Source organism: Xiphophorus couchianus, chromosome 20, assembly GCF_001444195.1.
Source record: "Xiphophorus couchianus chromosome 20, X_couchianus-1.0, whole genome shotgun sequence".
Classification (NCBI taxonomy): Eukaryota; Metazoa; Chordata; class Actinopteri; order Cyprinodontiformes; family Poeciliidae; genus Xiphophorus; species Xiphophorus couchianus.
The window spans coordinates 15,965,265-15,983,536 of record NC_040247.1 but is presented as its reverse complement, the minus strand read 5'-3'; the positions used below and the strand labels follow the sequence as shown (position 1 = coordinate 15,983,536).

At 36.9% G+C, this 18,272-nt stretch overlaps 1 protein-coding gene across 15 annotated transcripts in view; it reads right to left on the bottom strand.

Moving 5' to 3' along the window:
* Window positions 1–18,272, bottom strand: part of cacna1da (calcium channel, voltage-dependent, L type, alpha 1D subunit, a) — a 75,291-nt gene that overhangs the window by 40,306 nt on the left and 16,713 nt on the right. For 10 of the 15 annotated variants that reach the window (XM_028002860.1, XM_028002868.1, XM_028002859.1 and 7 more), the window contains exons 4-12: window positions 13,312–13,451; window positions 10,139–10,314; window positions 9,457–9,609; window positions 7,906–8,102; window positions 6,910–7,013; window positions 4,014–4,183; window positions 2,678–2,752; window positions 191–278; window positions 37–63 (exon numbers count right to left, since the gene is read on the bottom strand). In XM_028002860.1, coding sequence (XP_027858661.1) covers window positions 37–63; window positions 191–278; window positions 2,678–2,752; window positions 4,014–4,183; window positions 6,910–7,013; window positions 7,906–8,102; window positions 9,457–9,609; window positions 10,139–10,314; window positions 13,312–13,451 — 1,130 coding nt within the window. The remainder of the gene's footprint in view (window positions 1–36; window positions 64–190; window positions 279–2,677; window positions 2,753–4,013; window positions 4,184–6,909; window positions 7,014–7,905; window positions 8,103–9,456; window positions 9,610–10,138; window positions 10,315–13,311; window positions 13,452–18,272) is intronic. The other 5 variants (XM_028002865.1, XM_028002872.1, XM_028002873.1 and 2 more) reach the window with 1 other exon arrangement.

Here is an 18,272-nt window from a genome sequence, read left to right as displayed (position 1 = left end):
TTTGCACTAGAAGATGCACCTGAAAGATATACTTACCTGAACTTTGACTTTGAGATTTTCTGACTGAAAGAAAAAACAAAAATTAATTTACAAAGCTGTTAGGAGTACTGAGAGATAAAAGTTGTGAAAACCCATTATGAGTTAAAGGTTTAAAGCAATGTGGACTAGCTGCAAGTTGCTCTTTACTGACCACAAAGGTCCACAGCAGGGTGTCTTTTCTTCCTCTCCGTTCTGATTCTCGGTGTTCACAGACTCTGTTTCACTGGCTGGAACGCTCGCTGCAGCATCACACAGAACAACCATTAGCAACTATAAAATCACATGCTGCTTGTTTTTTGTTTTTTTTAATTATACAAACCAAAAAGTGCAAATAGAAATAAAATGCTTAATCCACATAATTCTTAAAGTTTAAAGAAAATCTTGAAAGCGTTAAATCACTGCTGAACAGTAAATAGAAGACAGTCAGAGATCTCTGATTGTACTGCAATGCAACAAGAGCATCCATAGAAACAAAAAGGAGCAGCTGTGTTTCTGTCACCATCAGTATCATCCTGAAGGTGATGCAAGGCAGTCATGTTACAGGCAAATACACAGCTGCTATACCAGGGACAACCAATACTAAAAAAATAAATGAATACAAATAACAAGGAAGACATTGGAGAGAGTAGCTCAGAGCTCCTATAACTTGTCTTTGAAATGCTGCTACACTTGGTTTACTACAATATAAAGACAGACTGTGGCGACACTTGATGAGTCGTATGAAATGTCTCAGTTCTTAAATTCAGGTGAGGAGTGTGCTTCTGCTGAGCTTATGTGGGGAAGTTGTCTTTGATTCCTGAGCTTTCAGACAGCTTTCAGCTCTGAAAACAGTGCTGACTGCTGGAGTCATGATCTGGGTTTAGCCCCGTTTCCCATATTCAGATTTCTGCTTTTAAACTAGGGCACACGGTGTTAAGTATGTTAAGTGGCTGCTACTGTGCACAGATCTATTATCACAAAAAAACAGTCTCATTTATTGGCTGACATGTAAGGTTAAGGGAAAGGATAAGGAAGTGAAGGTGTATTCTTTAGGCTGTCCAGTAGTAAACCATGCACAGTGACAAACATACAGTAAACCAGTCTGTGCTGATTTTATAAGTAATATAGTACTATTAGTAGTAAATACACAAGAGGAAATTTTCATCTTGAAAAGTTTTGATTGTGGATCACATTGCTGAAAACTCAAAAATACAATTTTATTCCCAATCAGTGAATGCATCGTGTCAAGTTGATAACTGCCTCTACAATCTTCAGTGATATTACTAATTAAAAGGGACCTAATTTAGCTATTTTTAGTCCCAGCGAGGAGTTTAAAGGAAGTCAGAGAAAGCAGAGATGAAAGAGGGTATTTTGTTCGACATGTCAACAAGCTGTGGTTCATTCAAGCTGTGTGAGAGAAAAACTTTCACACAGCTTGAAGGCCAACATTTTGCATATTCTCAGAATAACAAAGAAGGATGCTAGTTTTGTGATGCTAATCACATTAACAGCATAACTTACTGTTAGTGAAGACTGTTTGGAAGATTGAACTCTAATTATTTTGTCAATGTTTGAAAGTATTAGCAAAACTCTTTTTTTCAGTGACAAAGTTCTATGTAAACCATAGCCACTTAAATAAAAAGGGCTACACTTTTTATTTAAGTGACTATATACAATATCTTATTGTATATAGTCTTAAATAATAGTTCTTAAAAGGGAAAGGAATCAAAATCTGTCAGAATTGGTATCACAAGGTCAAAGCTTTTCAAAAACTGGAAACTGGAATCTGTATAAAAAATTATAATGATGCATTTAAATGATCCGTGTTGTCAGTATGTAAAATGAAGAGCTGTGCTTAAGGTTAGTGTTTATACAACTGGCTTTACAGCATCAGTAGCAAAAGGTTAGAGGTTTTAAAAGTTTTATCTATCTCAAAGACATCTGGCCACACCATGTCCCCTCAAGGTAAACTGAATAAAGTACCCTAATTATCTTGATATGCTTTGGTTAATAGGAACTGCATTTCGCCTGAGCCTGCAGCATATGGTGCAAAGTAATATCAGCCACTCATCTTTTCAAAGCTTTTGGGTTTTTACTATAATCATTTAGAAAATGTAATTCCAATGTGTGCCATCTGGCTATGAGATTGGATCTTAGCAGCTTGTGTTACAGCATGTATCTGTGTATAAATATCCCATTTAAGAAAGTTAATTTTAATGCATAAAAATAAGAGTCCCATCCAAAGGGGGAAAACTATCTCTCTCCCTTTCTAAAACATAAGGTCCAGAATATAAAATATGAGTTTTCAAGCATATTCTCTGACTTTAGTATACAATAAATGCTCTTTTTTAAGAAACTAAAGAAAGTTTATTTCACCAACAGATACAAAAAAACCCAAAAGGATAAGAATAAGTATTTATATATATTGTGAGGTAGCAGATCACCAGAGATAATTTGTTTTTCACTTGCTGTGTAGGGATAACATGATATTTTCAGTAATTCAGCATTTTCCTAGGACAATCCATACCTAAAACTGTTACTAAATATCAGCACGGGTTATTTATTTACATAATGTGATAAAAACAACAGACAAATACAGATTGGACATACACAGACACACTAAGCTTGAGAACACTGGAGGGAGAACCACAGGATTTACCATGAGTGTCGGACGACTGGCTGAACCACCCAAACCTTCCTTTCTTCTTCTCGGTGAGGTCAGCCAGAGTCACCCCTTCATGTGCAATGCATGCAAGCCCCCATGCATTCAGACACAACGGCACAGCAGAGGGACATGGGGAGGGCGGGGAAGAGGGCGAGAGTGGGGTGCTATCAAAATGGGTCAGAGCAGACAAGCACCACAGGACAACAACAGTATTCAAAATATCAATATCCAACAATGACAAAAGCAGCAGGAGTCACACTGGACTGCAGACACTGAGTTGGGCAGAAGAACAACAATGGAGAGCAGTTAGTCACAGGAAGCATCTGGAAGTGACGAGGACCTGGACCAACATGCGAACATGTTAGCTATAGGGACTCATGGAGACCCGACTGACACGTGAAGCAGGATGAAGATGGATTTTTGAGCGAAAAAGGTGTGGACCATTGGCCTTTTGGGAAAATATTCAGAGTAATGCTGCATGTGAAACTTAAAAAGTAATATAGAATGAGAAACTGAGCAATGGGTGTGGCAATAGCAGTTGGAGCTCATGTATGAATATGCAAATGATTCAATAAGCTATATTTACCATTATCAAATACAAGGTGAGGCCAAAGCATGTTGTCTCTTCTACGTCATGTTTTGGAACTTAAAGAAAGAAGATCTGGATTGAGAGTTTTTCTTCTGCTAAAGTCATTTGTTAGATTTTTTCCTCTTCAATGGAATTATATATTTTGTCAAGATTTAGTCGAAGCAAACCCCCTGGTCTAAAAAAGTCCTAAGATTAGCTGAGGAAATGTAAAAGGGCCTTAAAGCAAAACTCAAAGACAACATTATTTGCTTTAGTACTATCAATTAATTTCTATATTTAGTTAACTGCTCTGGAAAATACCTAAAATATTTACAGAATATTTTTGGACACTTTTCTTAAATAATTGTGATGATTATGAAACTGAGCTGACAGCAACACACTTTTTTTAAATTCCTGAAAATATTCAGGTGTGTGTAACCTTTAATTTAACTATATATTATTGGCAAATAAATTTAAAACAATGTGATTTATTTTATTCTACCTATACTACCTGGCAGTCATTTTCTAACATCCGGAGTTCAGTTTTTTTTTTGCACATCTTGTGTTTGAAGAGCCTCGTTTGCCTGTAGGTTGTAGTGCAACGAGTTCATTTGGTCACCAGGAAATGTGCAACTCAGTAAGTGATGCCCAAAGCTTTCATGCCAACAAAAAAATGAATGCTGCTGAATATTTTCCTTAATAATCCAAGTTCAGCAATGTTGGCTGCTTGTGAGAGAGAGGAAGCAGAGGATGGTTGCTTACGGTTTCGCTTGCTCCCCTCCTCAGCCTCGTCCTCGTTGTCAGGGTCAATATCTTCAGCCTGAGTGATCCAGTCCAGGTAGCCCTTCAGGTCCTCCTCCAGCTGCTGCTTCTCACGCAGCTTCTGGAAGTCTCCTCGAGCTTTAGCTTTTTCTCTCTCCTTAGAGAACTCTCTGCAATATGGAAGCAGCAATCATAGACAAAAACAAACATACACATACAAAGATCTGCATGAGTTAATGCAAACACAAACAAAAACAAGCGTTCACAGCAAACAAGAGGGGCTCTTTCACACACAAAAGAATATCTGTGTTTTCTAGCATTAAATTATCTGATTTATTGTTTTTGTGGCATGGCTTAATATTTCAGTTTGTGTTTTTCTTTACTCTTGCCACTGGAGGGAGGTGTGCACCTTACAGAGACGGCACAGTGCTATAAATAGAGTCCAGCAGTACAGTGGCGTATCCTTGAGGCGATCGTCTTAATCATACAGAAAAGGTAAATTTCTACAGACAGATAGTTTTATGAAAACACTCACATTAAATAATAGCTTATAGGAATTATGAAATAGTGAAACTATGAAAGAAGAAAAATTCTTATACTAAGACAAATACACATTTAGGCTGCTATAATGACTAAGTTAAATATCTGACTACATTTAGGTGACTAAAGCACAAGGCACAAAGAGAAATTTCCCAACCAATGAGAAATCTGCTCAGGACGTGAAAAACGTTAGATGTAAAGTAATAGAAAACTTAAGCAAACAGATAACATCAATTTAAAACCATCTACAGGAACTTCTCGTCCACCTGGTGTGACAGCTCTGGCAACCGTAATGGATTTCTAAAATAAGAAAAATAAACTCTCCTTCCAACTGGTCAACCAGCCAGAGTTAAATCTACTGTAACACCCCGCCCGGCGCTGTAGCGACGGGAAAGCAAACCGGGGTTTGAGAGAGCTTAGGAGCGCAGAGGGAGTGAAGGGCGAGGAACAAGATTAATTTTTCTCTCAGAAGATGACTTGGGACAGGCTGAAGGCAGAAATGTTCACAATGCAGTTGTCATAGACAGGATGTAATAGTTTAGAATCAAAACAGCTGAGAAATTTACAAGCACATTACAGGTGAATAATAATATTTCTGAAATGTTTAGTAATTAGATTACTGAAATGAAATACTATAGATTTAATACATGGTTGCATTTTGACATGCTTTTTTCTGTTTATGGTGAATATTATGGCTTATAGCTAATGTAAACAGACAAAAAACACCAATAAAGGGATTTCAACATAAAACTATCACCTTCCTGAAAAATATGTCCAATGAATAGACAAGATTGTTGATAATTCTCCAGGTGAAGTCACTGACATGCTACATGAGCAGCATTAGCCACAAAGTGTCACTGCTAAAGAAGCTTACAGAGTCTATCAATGTGAAGTTCAGTGGAAGGAAAACCTGTCGTATAAAAAGTTGTCCAAATAGCAATGATAACAATAGCACTAAAAAGACTGTGAAGCAAAGCCCATGCAAACGTTTGGTGTAGATTCACCAAGTGTGTGCTGTGGCTGGACTCAGTGCTTCAAGAGTCATGATCCAAGACACGGGCAACAACTGTTGGATTCCTTTTGTGCTTTATCCAAATAAATTTAACTTACAGTTAAGTGGAATTGAAAAATGTGATGGAAAAAGGTGGAAGTTAAAACAAAGGCTGACTAAGTGTGCTTCACTGCCCAGGAAAGTAGCCTGAACAAAATCCCATAGAGAAAATATAAGATGAGATCAGGAACACCAGATCCAACCATGTTGACTTGCTGAAGGTTTCTGCAAACTGGGCTCCACTAACACAACAGCAGAGCCACAGGGGGCTTCCCTCCATGTCATGCCACATTGATCCAGTAATTCATGCAAGAAGAGCCTCAACAAAGAGTGAATTTAATAGCAGGTAAACCTTTTTGTATAAAACATGTTTTATACTGAGTTACAGAACCTGAACATTGGTTTATATTAGCTATAATCTATAATGTTCAAAATTACCTTAAGGTTCTTAAAATATATCACTATATAACTAGACCTGTCACAATAAACAATAAATCAATTAATTGTATGATAAATGAAAAGAAACTCAATAATTTTCATTTTCTTGATTTATCGTTTTTCTCTTTTCTCTCTCTTTTTACCAAAAACTGAATGATAAAAGTTTTGGTCTCAACTATCCCTTATGAAAGATAATTTTGTTTACATAGACTTCATAATTAATTTTATTTGTTGTTTCTGTTGTTTTCTTTCTTTACTTTGGATATTTTATATGTCTTCCAATTCCACTGTTTAAATGTTTATTATAATTTACAGATTATTGATCTTAGAGAATGAGTTCTTGCATTATTATGCCATTATTATTAATATATGACTTGAAAATGGTCTCAAAACAATATTGTCATTTATCGCAATAAGTCCTGGGACAATCTATCGTCCAGCAAAATTTGTTATTGTGACAGGCCTATGTATAACAAATCCATATCATATGTTTATAAGTTTCACTTTTGGGATGCACCTTTATTCTGAAGGTCAGCTATTAGATTATCATAATTTTACCATAACAATGGTAAACTGATTTATTATCCCAAACAGAGAAACATGCTTTCCACACTGCAAACCAAATCCACCGCACACGCTGTGTCTTACCCACTTAGCACACCTAACACAAGGTTTAACACGAAAAAGGAGCCCAGTATAATCAGGCTGACAAAGTAAATCCACGGCGTTTCAAATCCGATGGCATCGTTGACCTACAGGAGCCGAGAGCAGCCAGTTAACAGACACAGAAACAAAGAAAAAAACAGAGAACCTCCAGCTCACAAAAGAGCAGAAAGCCCCTGTCTTCAAAGAGAAAAAGGCTCTTACCCGCTCAACACACCCAAAACCAGGTTAAGAACGAAAAAGGAGCCGAAGATCACAAGACTGACAAAGTAAACCCATGGAAGCTCAAAGCCCATAGCATCGTTCATCTGGAAAGGCAAACATGGAAGGAGAAGAAGAGAAGAGAGAAAACAGGAAAACGGAGTAAAATCAGCGGAAAAGACAGAATCAAGCTGAAAAAGTCATCTGTCTTAAAGGAGACATACTACAAAACTCATTTTAATTATTCTAGCTTTCTTTGTTGCATTGCTTCTACAAGCAAATTTAACATAGTATCTCACTTCATTTAGGTGATAATGAACATTGTGAAAAAGCTCTAAAAACCTCCTCTTACCCTTTTTCTGTGAAAAGATGTTGCATTAATCCAGTTTTGGTATAAACTATTCTTGTTTCAGCTTTTATTTAAAGATTGGTGATCGATTCTTAATTTTTACTCATTATTATGAGCTGTATTTTAATGCTTTTACTTTATAGTTGTTACATGACAAAATGTAAAAAAAAGGTATTAAAAGCCTGAGAAAAAACAACTGTGAAGTCTAGGATTTATAGGGATGATACCTCAATTACATTGTTTTAACTGCTAGATATCTATTAGGCAACTTAAATCTGTGTATCTACCTAAGATATTTTAGACACAACCTCCAGTAATCAGTATTTCACTATCTATGACATATTAGAGTCATCGACATAAATAAATTAAAAGAAATTATTATGCAAGATTGTAAAAATCCACCATAATATGTCTCTTTCAAAACAGATCTCATAAGAAAGATAGCGCAAGATCAGTACTAATAGGTTGATGAATGTGTTGAGTCATTTAGCCAATCAATCACATGTGAGTGATAAAAGATGCCTCAGGAAATGATCATCACCTTCATCATCACACTGTCAGTCACATTACTGTGTTTGAGGATGCATCAAAGCTGAAGGCATGTGTGTCAGTCGCAGGTTATCAAAATGTGAGGCCAGAGCAGTGCTCACCCAGTAGAGCACGTCTGTCCAGCCCTCCATGGTGATGCACTGAAACACCGTCAGCATGGCAAACAGAAAGTTGTCGAAGTTGGTGATGCCCCCGTTGGGGCCGTGCCAGCCTTCTCTGCACTGTGTGCCGTTGATGGGGCATTGGCGCCCGTGCCCTGAGATCGCACAGGGAGCTGGATCATCCTCTGCTACCAAATCTGCAGAAAGACACAGTCAGTCATCTTTAGATGAAGGTAAGTCATCTTCACTTTTGATTTCTAGCCTCAGTTTACATTTAGCATTAAGAAGGCCACATGCAGACTTGAAAACACAAGCATCATTCTGGTTTACAGAAAGATATTATGTCATATTGTTACTAAGCCATGTTATTTTACTTATAAATGAATGAGTTTCTGTGTTTTCCTGTCTGGTAATCCTGTAAACAGTTCCACGTGGGAACAAGGAAAGGTTAAAAAGTTGTGCTTTTAGGACTCCAGTGAATGAGAAGCATCATTAATAAATGTACAAAACATTAAACAGTACTTAAAATTGAATACATTCTTAAAACGTTTGGTAAGCCAGCATATTGACAAATCATCCAGGAGTTTAAATGAACCAAGAACAACATCTGAGACACTGACAGCCTAATTTGACTTGATTAGGGTTTTCTTCATGATTAAACATTGAGACAGAGATTCACCAAATTTGCATCCATGAGAGACATGCAAGGTCAAAACTACAGCTAACAAAAAGAACACAAACACATGCTAGATTTCCTAAAAGAAAAAAAATATACAAAAAATAAACTTCTTAAGGATCACTCAGATATTTTGAAAGCATTCTTTCAACTTTTTTTTAAAAGGTGTGCATTAAGTCTTATTTCGTATGATCAAAAAATAACAAACAATATCAGCAGCCAAAATGGTGGTGGTAGTGTGTAGGTAAGGACTAGCTGTGTTGTTCCAGGACTAAGACAACCATGAAACTTGTTCCCTAGCAGACAACTCTGGAGAATAGTTATCAGGAGGACACCACCAAGTCCACCTCTTGATAACTTAGGTTTTGGTGTGGCGTAGTCCAGGAGCAACTCTGATTCAGGTCTTATGCAACTTTAAAGCTTATTTTTCTTGGCATTTCAGGGAATCCATATGAAAAAGCTAGTTTTTAAAGGAATTTTTTATTTAAAAGTGGCTTTTTGTATTCACTCAGGCTCATTTTGTCTGATATTAAGACTTGTTTAATTATCAAAAAAAGAGGAATGGTCAAGGAATGTTAATGAACTCCCTTACACAGAAAATTAAATACATAAAATTTTATTAAAGCAAGCTGAATTGTCACAACTACAGTCTTTTGATTACTATAACATTAAACTGGAGACAACCTGAAGCATTTCACAAATGTTTAGCAAATCCTTTAACTTTGTCACTATGACATTATGATTTACTGAAATAAATGTAGAAAGAGCCTCAACGAGGTTTTTTGGTAAGGAAAGCAGAAAAAGCTGTTCATAACGCTGCATCGACTGAAAATTGCGTTTGCTTTTATGAGTAAAAGAAAACCAAGAGGTCTCACCTGTGCCGCCTATATAGCAGGTTGCATGCATTTTACCGATGAAAAGCTCCAGGCCAATAATGGCATAGATGATGATGACAAACAAGACAAGGAGGGCGATGTGCAGCAGAGGAACCATGGCTTTAATGATGGAGTTCAACACCACCTGTAAACCTAAGCAAAAATGAAAAACAAACATATGATAAAGATATGGCCAAAACGATGAGCTCTTGTGTTCCTGTTTCTTATTGCTAAATTTTTACACACGTAGCACCAGATGGTAAAGAGTTTCAACCCTGCAGGGGATATAAGAAAAACGTTTATGCAAATCCTGATGGCTTGGGTCATACAACTGAACCTTCAGCACCCTGTGATGTTTATTAGCTAAAAATATATATTTTTAGAGCAGTGCAACACTAGTTTAAGTGTAAACTTAAACTTATTAAATGCACTAAGTGCATTTAATACAACCCATGTACCTTTATTAAAAAACATTAATCTCGTTTTGCTTTAACATACTGAGCACCTGACCCTGAAGCGTTGATGAAGATACTGAATAAATGTTTTTGGTAAAAAGTCCGCAGGATTTGAACGTTTACAATCTGGACTTGCCATGAGGATTTATTCACCTTCTGTTTTTTTCTGAATAAGGAAATTAAATTGTTTCACACAAAAATATGCAAAGTATCTGTAGAAAACTTACTGGGTACTCCTGAGACCAGCCGCAGGGGTCGCAGCACACGGAAGGCTCGAAGGGCTTTAACGTCAAATCCACCGGGTTTACCCCCGTGGCCATGTGTCGACGACGGATGGCTACTCTCTCTGTCACCTTCTCCCTTATCTTCTTTGGTCAAAAATTCCAAAACAACACTGAAGAGTCTGCAACCAAAAACAAGTTTCCTCTATCAATTTCTTTAGGACAGTAAACGCAGCATTTTTGTATTTGAGCTTTGTTCAAACACTATTTGACGAGGCCAAAAAAAACGGACACCAGATATTATGATTCATCTATAATTCAGGTCACTTCTAAAGAAATGTTAAGATGAATATTTGGCCTCCTTAGCTCCACACTAGCCATTGAAATCATGTAACTATGGCTACATTAAACGGGAGATAATTGTTCTCAAAGAACCTATTGAGAATTACATCTGGGTAATAAAACAATATAAATATTTTATAAAGAAATAAAATTATTGTATAAATAATAAAGGTAGGTTTTAATATTCAATAAGACAATAAGCTTATCAGACAGTATGCGGACCACCATTTTTACAGCATTCTTACAAGATGAAAAAGTGATGCAAACTGTAAAAATGTCTGTATAAGGATATGTATGTTTACTACAACATATTTGCACTTTTATATAGTTTTGCTAATGGGATTTGTACACCATTGTTTTCCTGGCTGAGAACTTTGTTTCTTTCAAGACAAGACAGCATGTCTAAAATAGCATCTTAGACACTGGATTGATCATTTGAGTCTATATCATAATAAATATGAAAATTATTTAGATGTATCAGTTGTGTATCTTAAAAACAGCAAAAAAGCAAAGACATTCAACATAATAACTGCTTCCTACTGAGGACTCAGAGTAGAATCAGATTTCACAATGAAGGAGGACACTTTGTTGCACTCACTTAGAGTGTAACTTAGAGATTTCTCACCTAGCCAGGAGGGGGAAATCATTTTGACTTATCACATCCAAGCGGTGGAGTTAAAACAGTGAATGAAGCTGCTGATAGGAGCTGGAAGAAGTTCTGATGGCCTTTAAGCACAGTCTGCTCCAACTTATGCTCCACTGAGTCACAGCTGCTGGACTAAACACCCGCCAGTGGGGGTTTCACAAGACATCGGCTCAAGCTCACATATTGACAACTTTCTTTTATTGATGAAACCACAGAAGAACCAAGCTCTCAGCAGTTGAAGCATCTTATATGAAGGTTTTCAAACACCTAGTTGATAAATATATTTGAGCTTTTCTAGTAACATAAAGAGTACATGATACACAAATCAATTGGTTTAACAGATAAGTTTCCTTTGTTGAAATTAAAAGGTGGGAGACTTGTTGACACAAAGACTATCAATGTTGAGTTCCACAAATCTACCCTTAAGGGAAGAATAGCAAATAGAAAAAAAAAATACAAAAAAACATAAGAAGTTCCAGTTTGCAATTTGACATAAATCATCAGGAGACAGAAAACATATGGAAGAAAGTTTTCTGATCAGATGAGATCCAAACTGTGCAGAAAGATACACTACACATCATCCTGATGATAAAACAGATGTTTTCCATCTTTCCTGTTGTAATGAAAATTTTCAGTTTCATACCCCTAAATATGTACAGCAGGATGAGGTGATCCTGCACACAGAGGCCAAATACAAACACAAAACTATATAACATTTTGTGTTTTTTGTTGACAATTACACACAGCTGTGTTTTTGTCTATCACATAGAACCCTACTTTATGTATTGAGGAGTTTGTGTTTTAAAGTTACAATATACAAGAAGGAGTATTCATATTTTTACATTATGCCTTGATCAACCTTTGTAGAAAATTCCTTTTCTTATTTTTTGTTATGACATTTAAGATTTTACCAGTGACATTTCAGCATAAACAATTTTCACTTGAAAACATTGTTGTTTCAGTGGAAAGTTCTATTCATACCATTTGAAAAAGACCATTATCTATATTCCATCAAAAACATTTATCTGCTATAAACCATGAATCATCAAATGTTAAAGATGTTTCATCTGTACACGCATGCACTAAACCCTGTCAGAAAATGGACTGCACCTCTGACATCAGATACAAGCTGGATTATCTTGGTTTGTCATTTTGGTGGTTTATAGCAGCAAGAGTCACTCTTCATAGCAGAGGCAGCCTTCGTTGCATGTGACTGGATGGCAGATCAACACCGCATGCGGCACACAGACAGAGATCTGACCCAGCTACCCATCGGACTGTGCGTATTAGAGGAGAGATACAGGCAGGAGGAAAGGAAAGAAAGAGGAGGGTGGGGGTAAAAAGCTGTGATAAAGATGATAAGACGAGAGTGTGCAGGAGACAGGAATAAGGGTGGACAGGTTTGGGGAGCTAACAGCATGAACCATTGAAACTATGATATTAACAAGGAAGATGTATTGGTTACCATCAATTTATTTTGTAATTTAAGGATCTTGTTTACTTGCTTTGGAAGCAATGCAATAATTAAGGGCCAAGGTCACATTCTGCTGTGTTGCACCAATACATGGATAAAGATTCAAGCTTTAAAGGCATGCATCTGATGTTTCCATAACAGTGTGTACAAAGTGACAATTATTTGAGCAAACTGAAACAACCATTATTTCAGTTTGGGAAATTTGTATTTCATATTTTGTGCTGGCTATTTTCAAGACTTGCTAATATTTATTTCTTTTTGTCTTTCATTTATATACATTCTAAGAAAAAATAACAATTTGTGCTTCCCTGTGCTTTAAGAAACTATACCGTGTGGTATTAATGCCAACAAGCTGCAGACACAAAACAGAGCAGGATGGTAGAGAGTGAGTGAAGGAGAGGGAAAGATGTGAGGGAGAGTTGGAGAGGAGAATAAAAATGGAGAGATGGTGAGTCACTCCAATGGTGGTAAAGCTCTGATTTATTCTCTCTGTCTTTTCTGGGTCACATACTGTGGGTGTTTGAGGGGCTCTATTAGCAGTTGGCCACTCGGAGCAGAGGCTTAAGCAACTTTAACTTCTCCTCCTGCAAATACTGTAAACTGTCAAACTGAAGCAAGGAAAAACACCCAACTAAAAATAACAAAACCCTTAGGACCTGATACATAAATAAAAGGCACAAAATGTTAAAAGCAGCAATCAATGACACAAGGACTTACCCGATAACCACAATGACAAAATCCAGCATGTTCCAGCCATTTCTCACATATGCATTCTGGTGCATCACCAAACCATAAGCGATAATCTTCAGAAAGGTCTCAATAGTGAAAATGATGAGGAAGGCATATTCAACTGTTTCCTGCAAACAAAAAGAAATAAAGAAAAAATAAAAACAAAAGTAAATGAGCTGCCAGCAGCAACCTTAAGTCATATTCATGAAAACATGATCACATTATTTAAGAAACATCTTAATTTCTTTGGTGGCCATCAAACACAGAATAGAAACAAAGACAAACACATTTGATCACAAATAAATTTAATCTTAGTATTACTATAACATAATAATAAACAAAAATACTAAAGAATAAAACGAACGCCTTGCCATTTTGCTTGGCAGGGGTTCAGTCTGAAAACTTCAAATAAATATTTTCTGGCATCAAGAAAACAGGCATTTTTTCTTTTTCAAACGGACGCTATGGACTTCTTGCATGTTATTGTTTACATCCGGAAATTTCGCGCATGCGCAAAACGCTGGAGGGCAAAAACACTTCTTTTCCATGCCACCCAGAGCCGCGCTGCCGCGGTAGAACTACAGTATTTCGTTAACTAAATGAAACCTAGAGATGTAGGTATGATTCATTCAGTCCAGTACGCCACAGCAAAGGTAAAAATAACACCGAAAACCCGTTGAAGAACAAGGCAAAGCCACTTTTCTCTCGCTCTCAATGTCGGCTAGCTACACAAACATTGGTTTTCATTGCAACTGACACACACACACAAAACAACTCTCAAAAACATTTCCCACACAAAGAACAGGACATTCAGTCCATTACAGTATTATGATTTTAGGCTTGATTTTTATTTTGTAATAATTAAATGTTACTGTGGTGGATTAGCTACCGCTGCTATTAGCTTATCTGACACGGCGGTGGTCTATTAGCTAATTTAAACACCTGCGCTAGTGATAAGTCAGAGTTAGTGTTTTGGTCGGCTATTTCTATTTTTTAACTGAACCGAAACACATCACATCTACATGTTACGATTGTCAAAGTCAAGCCAGAATAACTAAGATACTTTCCTTTCCTAGCTATTGTCTTAATTAAAACTTTTTCCTGACCTTGTTAGCTAGTTGTGATAGTGATAGTTGACAATTAGTAGCAAAGCACCGCGTCCCTTTTTCCTTTTATATGTCAGGCGAACTTTTAATATTTAGTGCGTTATAGTGATAACTTAACAACTAAAGCCAATAATGGTAGTCATTGCCAGCAGCTTTTTGCCCTCTAGCAGGCAATGACGTGACGTCATCTTGCGCGCCTGACGTCACTCTACAACGTGTCCATACTTGATAAAAAAAAGAACATAGAATAAACACCAGTAATGTTAAATTGTAGCAATGAAATATAGAGCTTTGTTATTGCATGAATCATTTAATGCAATAAAATAAAAGAGAAATAATCTACATGTTGGTGGTGGAACATTCCAGTTCTTTTAAGCTGATCAATTAATATTTCATACAGTGACAACACATAAACACACAGCGTGTGAATATCATTGTACCAGTTTGAAGTGCTGATTTTCCTCACCTTTAAAGACTACAAAAATACAAAAAAGCTTATTAATACAAGGATGTTCAAAAGTGTTAAACTAAAACATTATCTTTGTTCTGACTTTATTCAATTCTGATGCATTTCTTTCTTTTTCCACCATAGTTTCTACCCGTAATCAAGCACTACACTGAGATAACCATGGCAACAAGAGTAAAGAAATGAATGAATGAACTCCATCTGGATGAAAAGGTAACCAATTCAGTGCTTTTTCTTTGTGATTTATGTTTCCTGTGAAAGATTTAAAAAGTGAACATGATTTTTCCTCAAGTAAACCTGTAAATCAGCACAGCTGATAACTAAGACAAAAATAAAACTCCATTCTGACTGTTGTTGCAATTATATATTCAGAGAAAAATTTTACAGAGGCAAGCATTGCAACATTCATACATTTCTTAGTATTTGGCTTCTGAATAAAATAATGTACAAAAAATTTAAGTGATCCTTATTTTTTCTATGATTTTTTTCACACATTATCTATCTATAATTATATTGTCACTCTGTCTAAATGATTTTTCATAGGAGGTGTAGGAAATCTGATTCCATGCAATATGCAAGGGTGTCCTGCAACAGCAGCATAAACATGAAAACAAAGAATATTACAATTGCCTACTTAAAAAAATCTTGAGCTTCTCAAATAGGGACATTTTTTAGAGAGTTGGATTTTCAGGAGTAATCTGGACTATGAATCTGGAACGGCTGTGATTAGCTGTTGACTGCATAGAAAATGAATTGCATATAATGTGGTTTAGAAAACCCAGTGTCGTTGCTGTTTTGTTATTGTGAAGAGGTTTTCTGAACACAGCAGATTTCTTTATGTGAGGTGATTAGTGGCTGAGAAGAAAACTTTGCCTTTGTCATGTTTTTCTGATGTTATCACCGATCAGAAGTGGATTTAAGGAGGGAAACCTGAGTCCCCAAAGTCATAACAGTGAAAGTGCTCTCCATGCTGGTGTCTTCAGACAGGATGACCTTCCAACAGGATATGAGGAACACATGCATCCTAACACAGACCATGTCGGAGTGGGACTTTGGAAGTGCTGAAGGGCAGTAGGAACTGAAAGCTGTGTCTTGTATCAGCAGGAAGAACTCTTCTGTGCATGCCCCAGAAAACTTGTATGACATTTTAGTCGGTGCAGTTCTGCACAATACTGTGCTGGACAGTCATTTATAATTTCATCCTCTACAGCTGCATAGACCGGAGTTTTTATGAGGGCTGCAGGTATCTCAGATTTTGTCTATAATGTTTTATTACTCTTGTATTGTGATGTTGTCATATTAAAATCTGAGATAATTATGTATTTTTAACAACAATGTCACACATTCTGTGTATTTTTTTTTTAATGAGGACCAGTGACACTGGAAGAAGTTTTAAAAAGCCAAAATACAAAATTATAAAATGATGAAGTTGGTTATTAAAGTATAGAGTCTTTAAAAAGGAGCAAATAGCTGGGCAAAAAACACACTGAATAGGATTGGCTTGGATAATTAGGGCTTTGCAGAGGGTACAATACGCAGAGAAACATGATGTAACTTTGCTGTGCTCCTTTCTCTGCTTGTTTCAAAGGCAGAGGGAACACAGGAACATTAAGCCATCAGGTTGAGGACAACTAGATGTGAGGCTGAAGGCAATACACACACATCCAGACAAAGGTGGTGTGTGTGTTTGGCTGTGGTAGAAATTGTAGGCGTATAAACTGAAGAGGGGACTCAGCTTGTTTAGAATAGTCCTGCAACTTCTTGTAGGCCAGAGAGAGACGCTTCTCATTATTTATTCATGAGTCAGGTCTCTATACACGGCTGGTATTCAATACATGCAGTGGCAAGCAAACATGTTCCCACCCTTTGACCTTTTGGGTACCATTAAAACCACAAAGTTTCTTGAATTTTTTGGGGGTGGTTTTAGGTGATGAACCAACAAAAAGTAGTGCATAATTGTAAGAGGAAGGGAAAAAAATCAATAGATATCTAATTTTTTACAAATATAACTCTGAAAAGGCCATATTTACAAATATATTCACTCCCCATTTACTCAAATACAACAAAATAAAATCAGAATCAAACAACTGCCATAGGAGGTCACCTAATCAGAAAATATAGTCCATCTGTGTTTAATTTAATATCAGTAAAAATAATCTGTTCTAAGACCTCAACAATCTCACATGTGTGAACAAGCAGCATCATGAAGAACAAGGAGCAGGTCAATCCATCATCTGAAATGGAAAACAGCATGGCACAACTGCAAACTCACTAAAACATGGCCGTCTACAACACTGACAGCTTCAGCAAGTTGAGCATTAATCAGAGAAGCAGCCAGCGAACCCATGGTAGATCTGTGCAACAAGAAGGAGGTGCAAGAGTAGCACAAAGAAAACTATTTGGAAAAAGCAAACAATTTTGAAAAAATTCTGGTTAGATAAAACAAAAGTTGAACTCTCAGGCCTACAAACCAAACAGTAATGCAGCACGTCAACTTCATGGTGAAGCATAGTGGTGGCAGCATCATGCTTAGGGGCAGATTTTCTTTTGCCAGAACAATGAAAATGGTTCTGGAGTTGAAGGGAAGACAGAGAAGCTAAATATGAGGCAATCTATTAGAAGCTGGAAAGGAATGGGGGAAGGAAAGGTTTATTTTCCAAGTGAAACTCGTCCACTTTGCAATTAAGCTCCACTCTGTGTTGGTCTATCTAATAAAATCCAATCAAATACATTAAAGTTTGTGGATGTAGTCTGGCAAAGCTTGAAGGTTAGAAAACCTTTTGCAAGCCACTGTATGACCATCACCAACCAGTTACATTGAGTACAATCAATATGAAAATTAACCTTTAACACTGAGTAAAAAGAGGTAAAAGCCTTCATATATATTATCATATAGATAATTACCTCTTCTCCCTGAGGGAGTCCTTAACTTTGTGATCTCTACGGACACTACAAACGCAGGAGCACTGCAGGCTGTCGGGCTCGTTTTCCCAACACTTAACAGCAGATTGTGAGAAGCACTTAGCCCAGAATAACTGACATGGGCCCCTTTGTTACTGCAATAAAAGGCTGAGTTAAGCTCAGGGCTGCTGCCTCTGTGCTGGAGCATTCTTAAGCTGCAGGGAGCAGAGAGAACACAGCGATTCATGTGGGGACGGAGAGAAAGTGACACAGAGACGAGTGAACAATTTTAGAGGCAACGACGAGCACAAAGAACGGACAGTAAACTGCTGGTGTGATTTGCTGCTGGTGGTAAACAAGAAAACACACACACACACAAAACGTTACTCAGCTTTTCATATCAGCCTAAGCAATGCCATGAGAAGGCCCACGCAGGCATGTGAATTTCAAATGATGCTGCAATAAATAGTTTATTA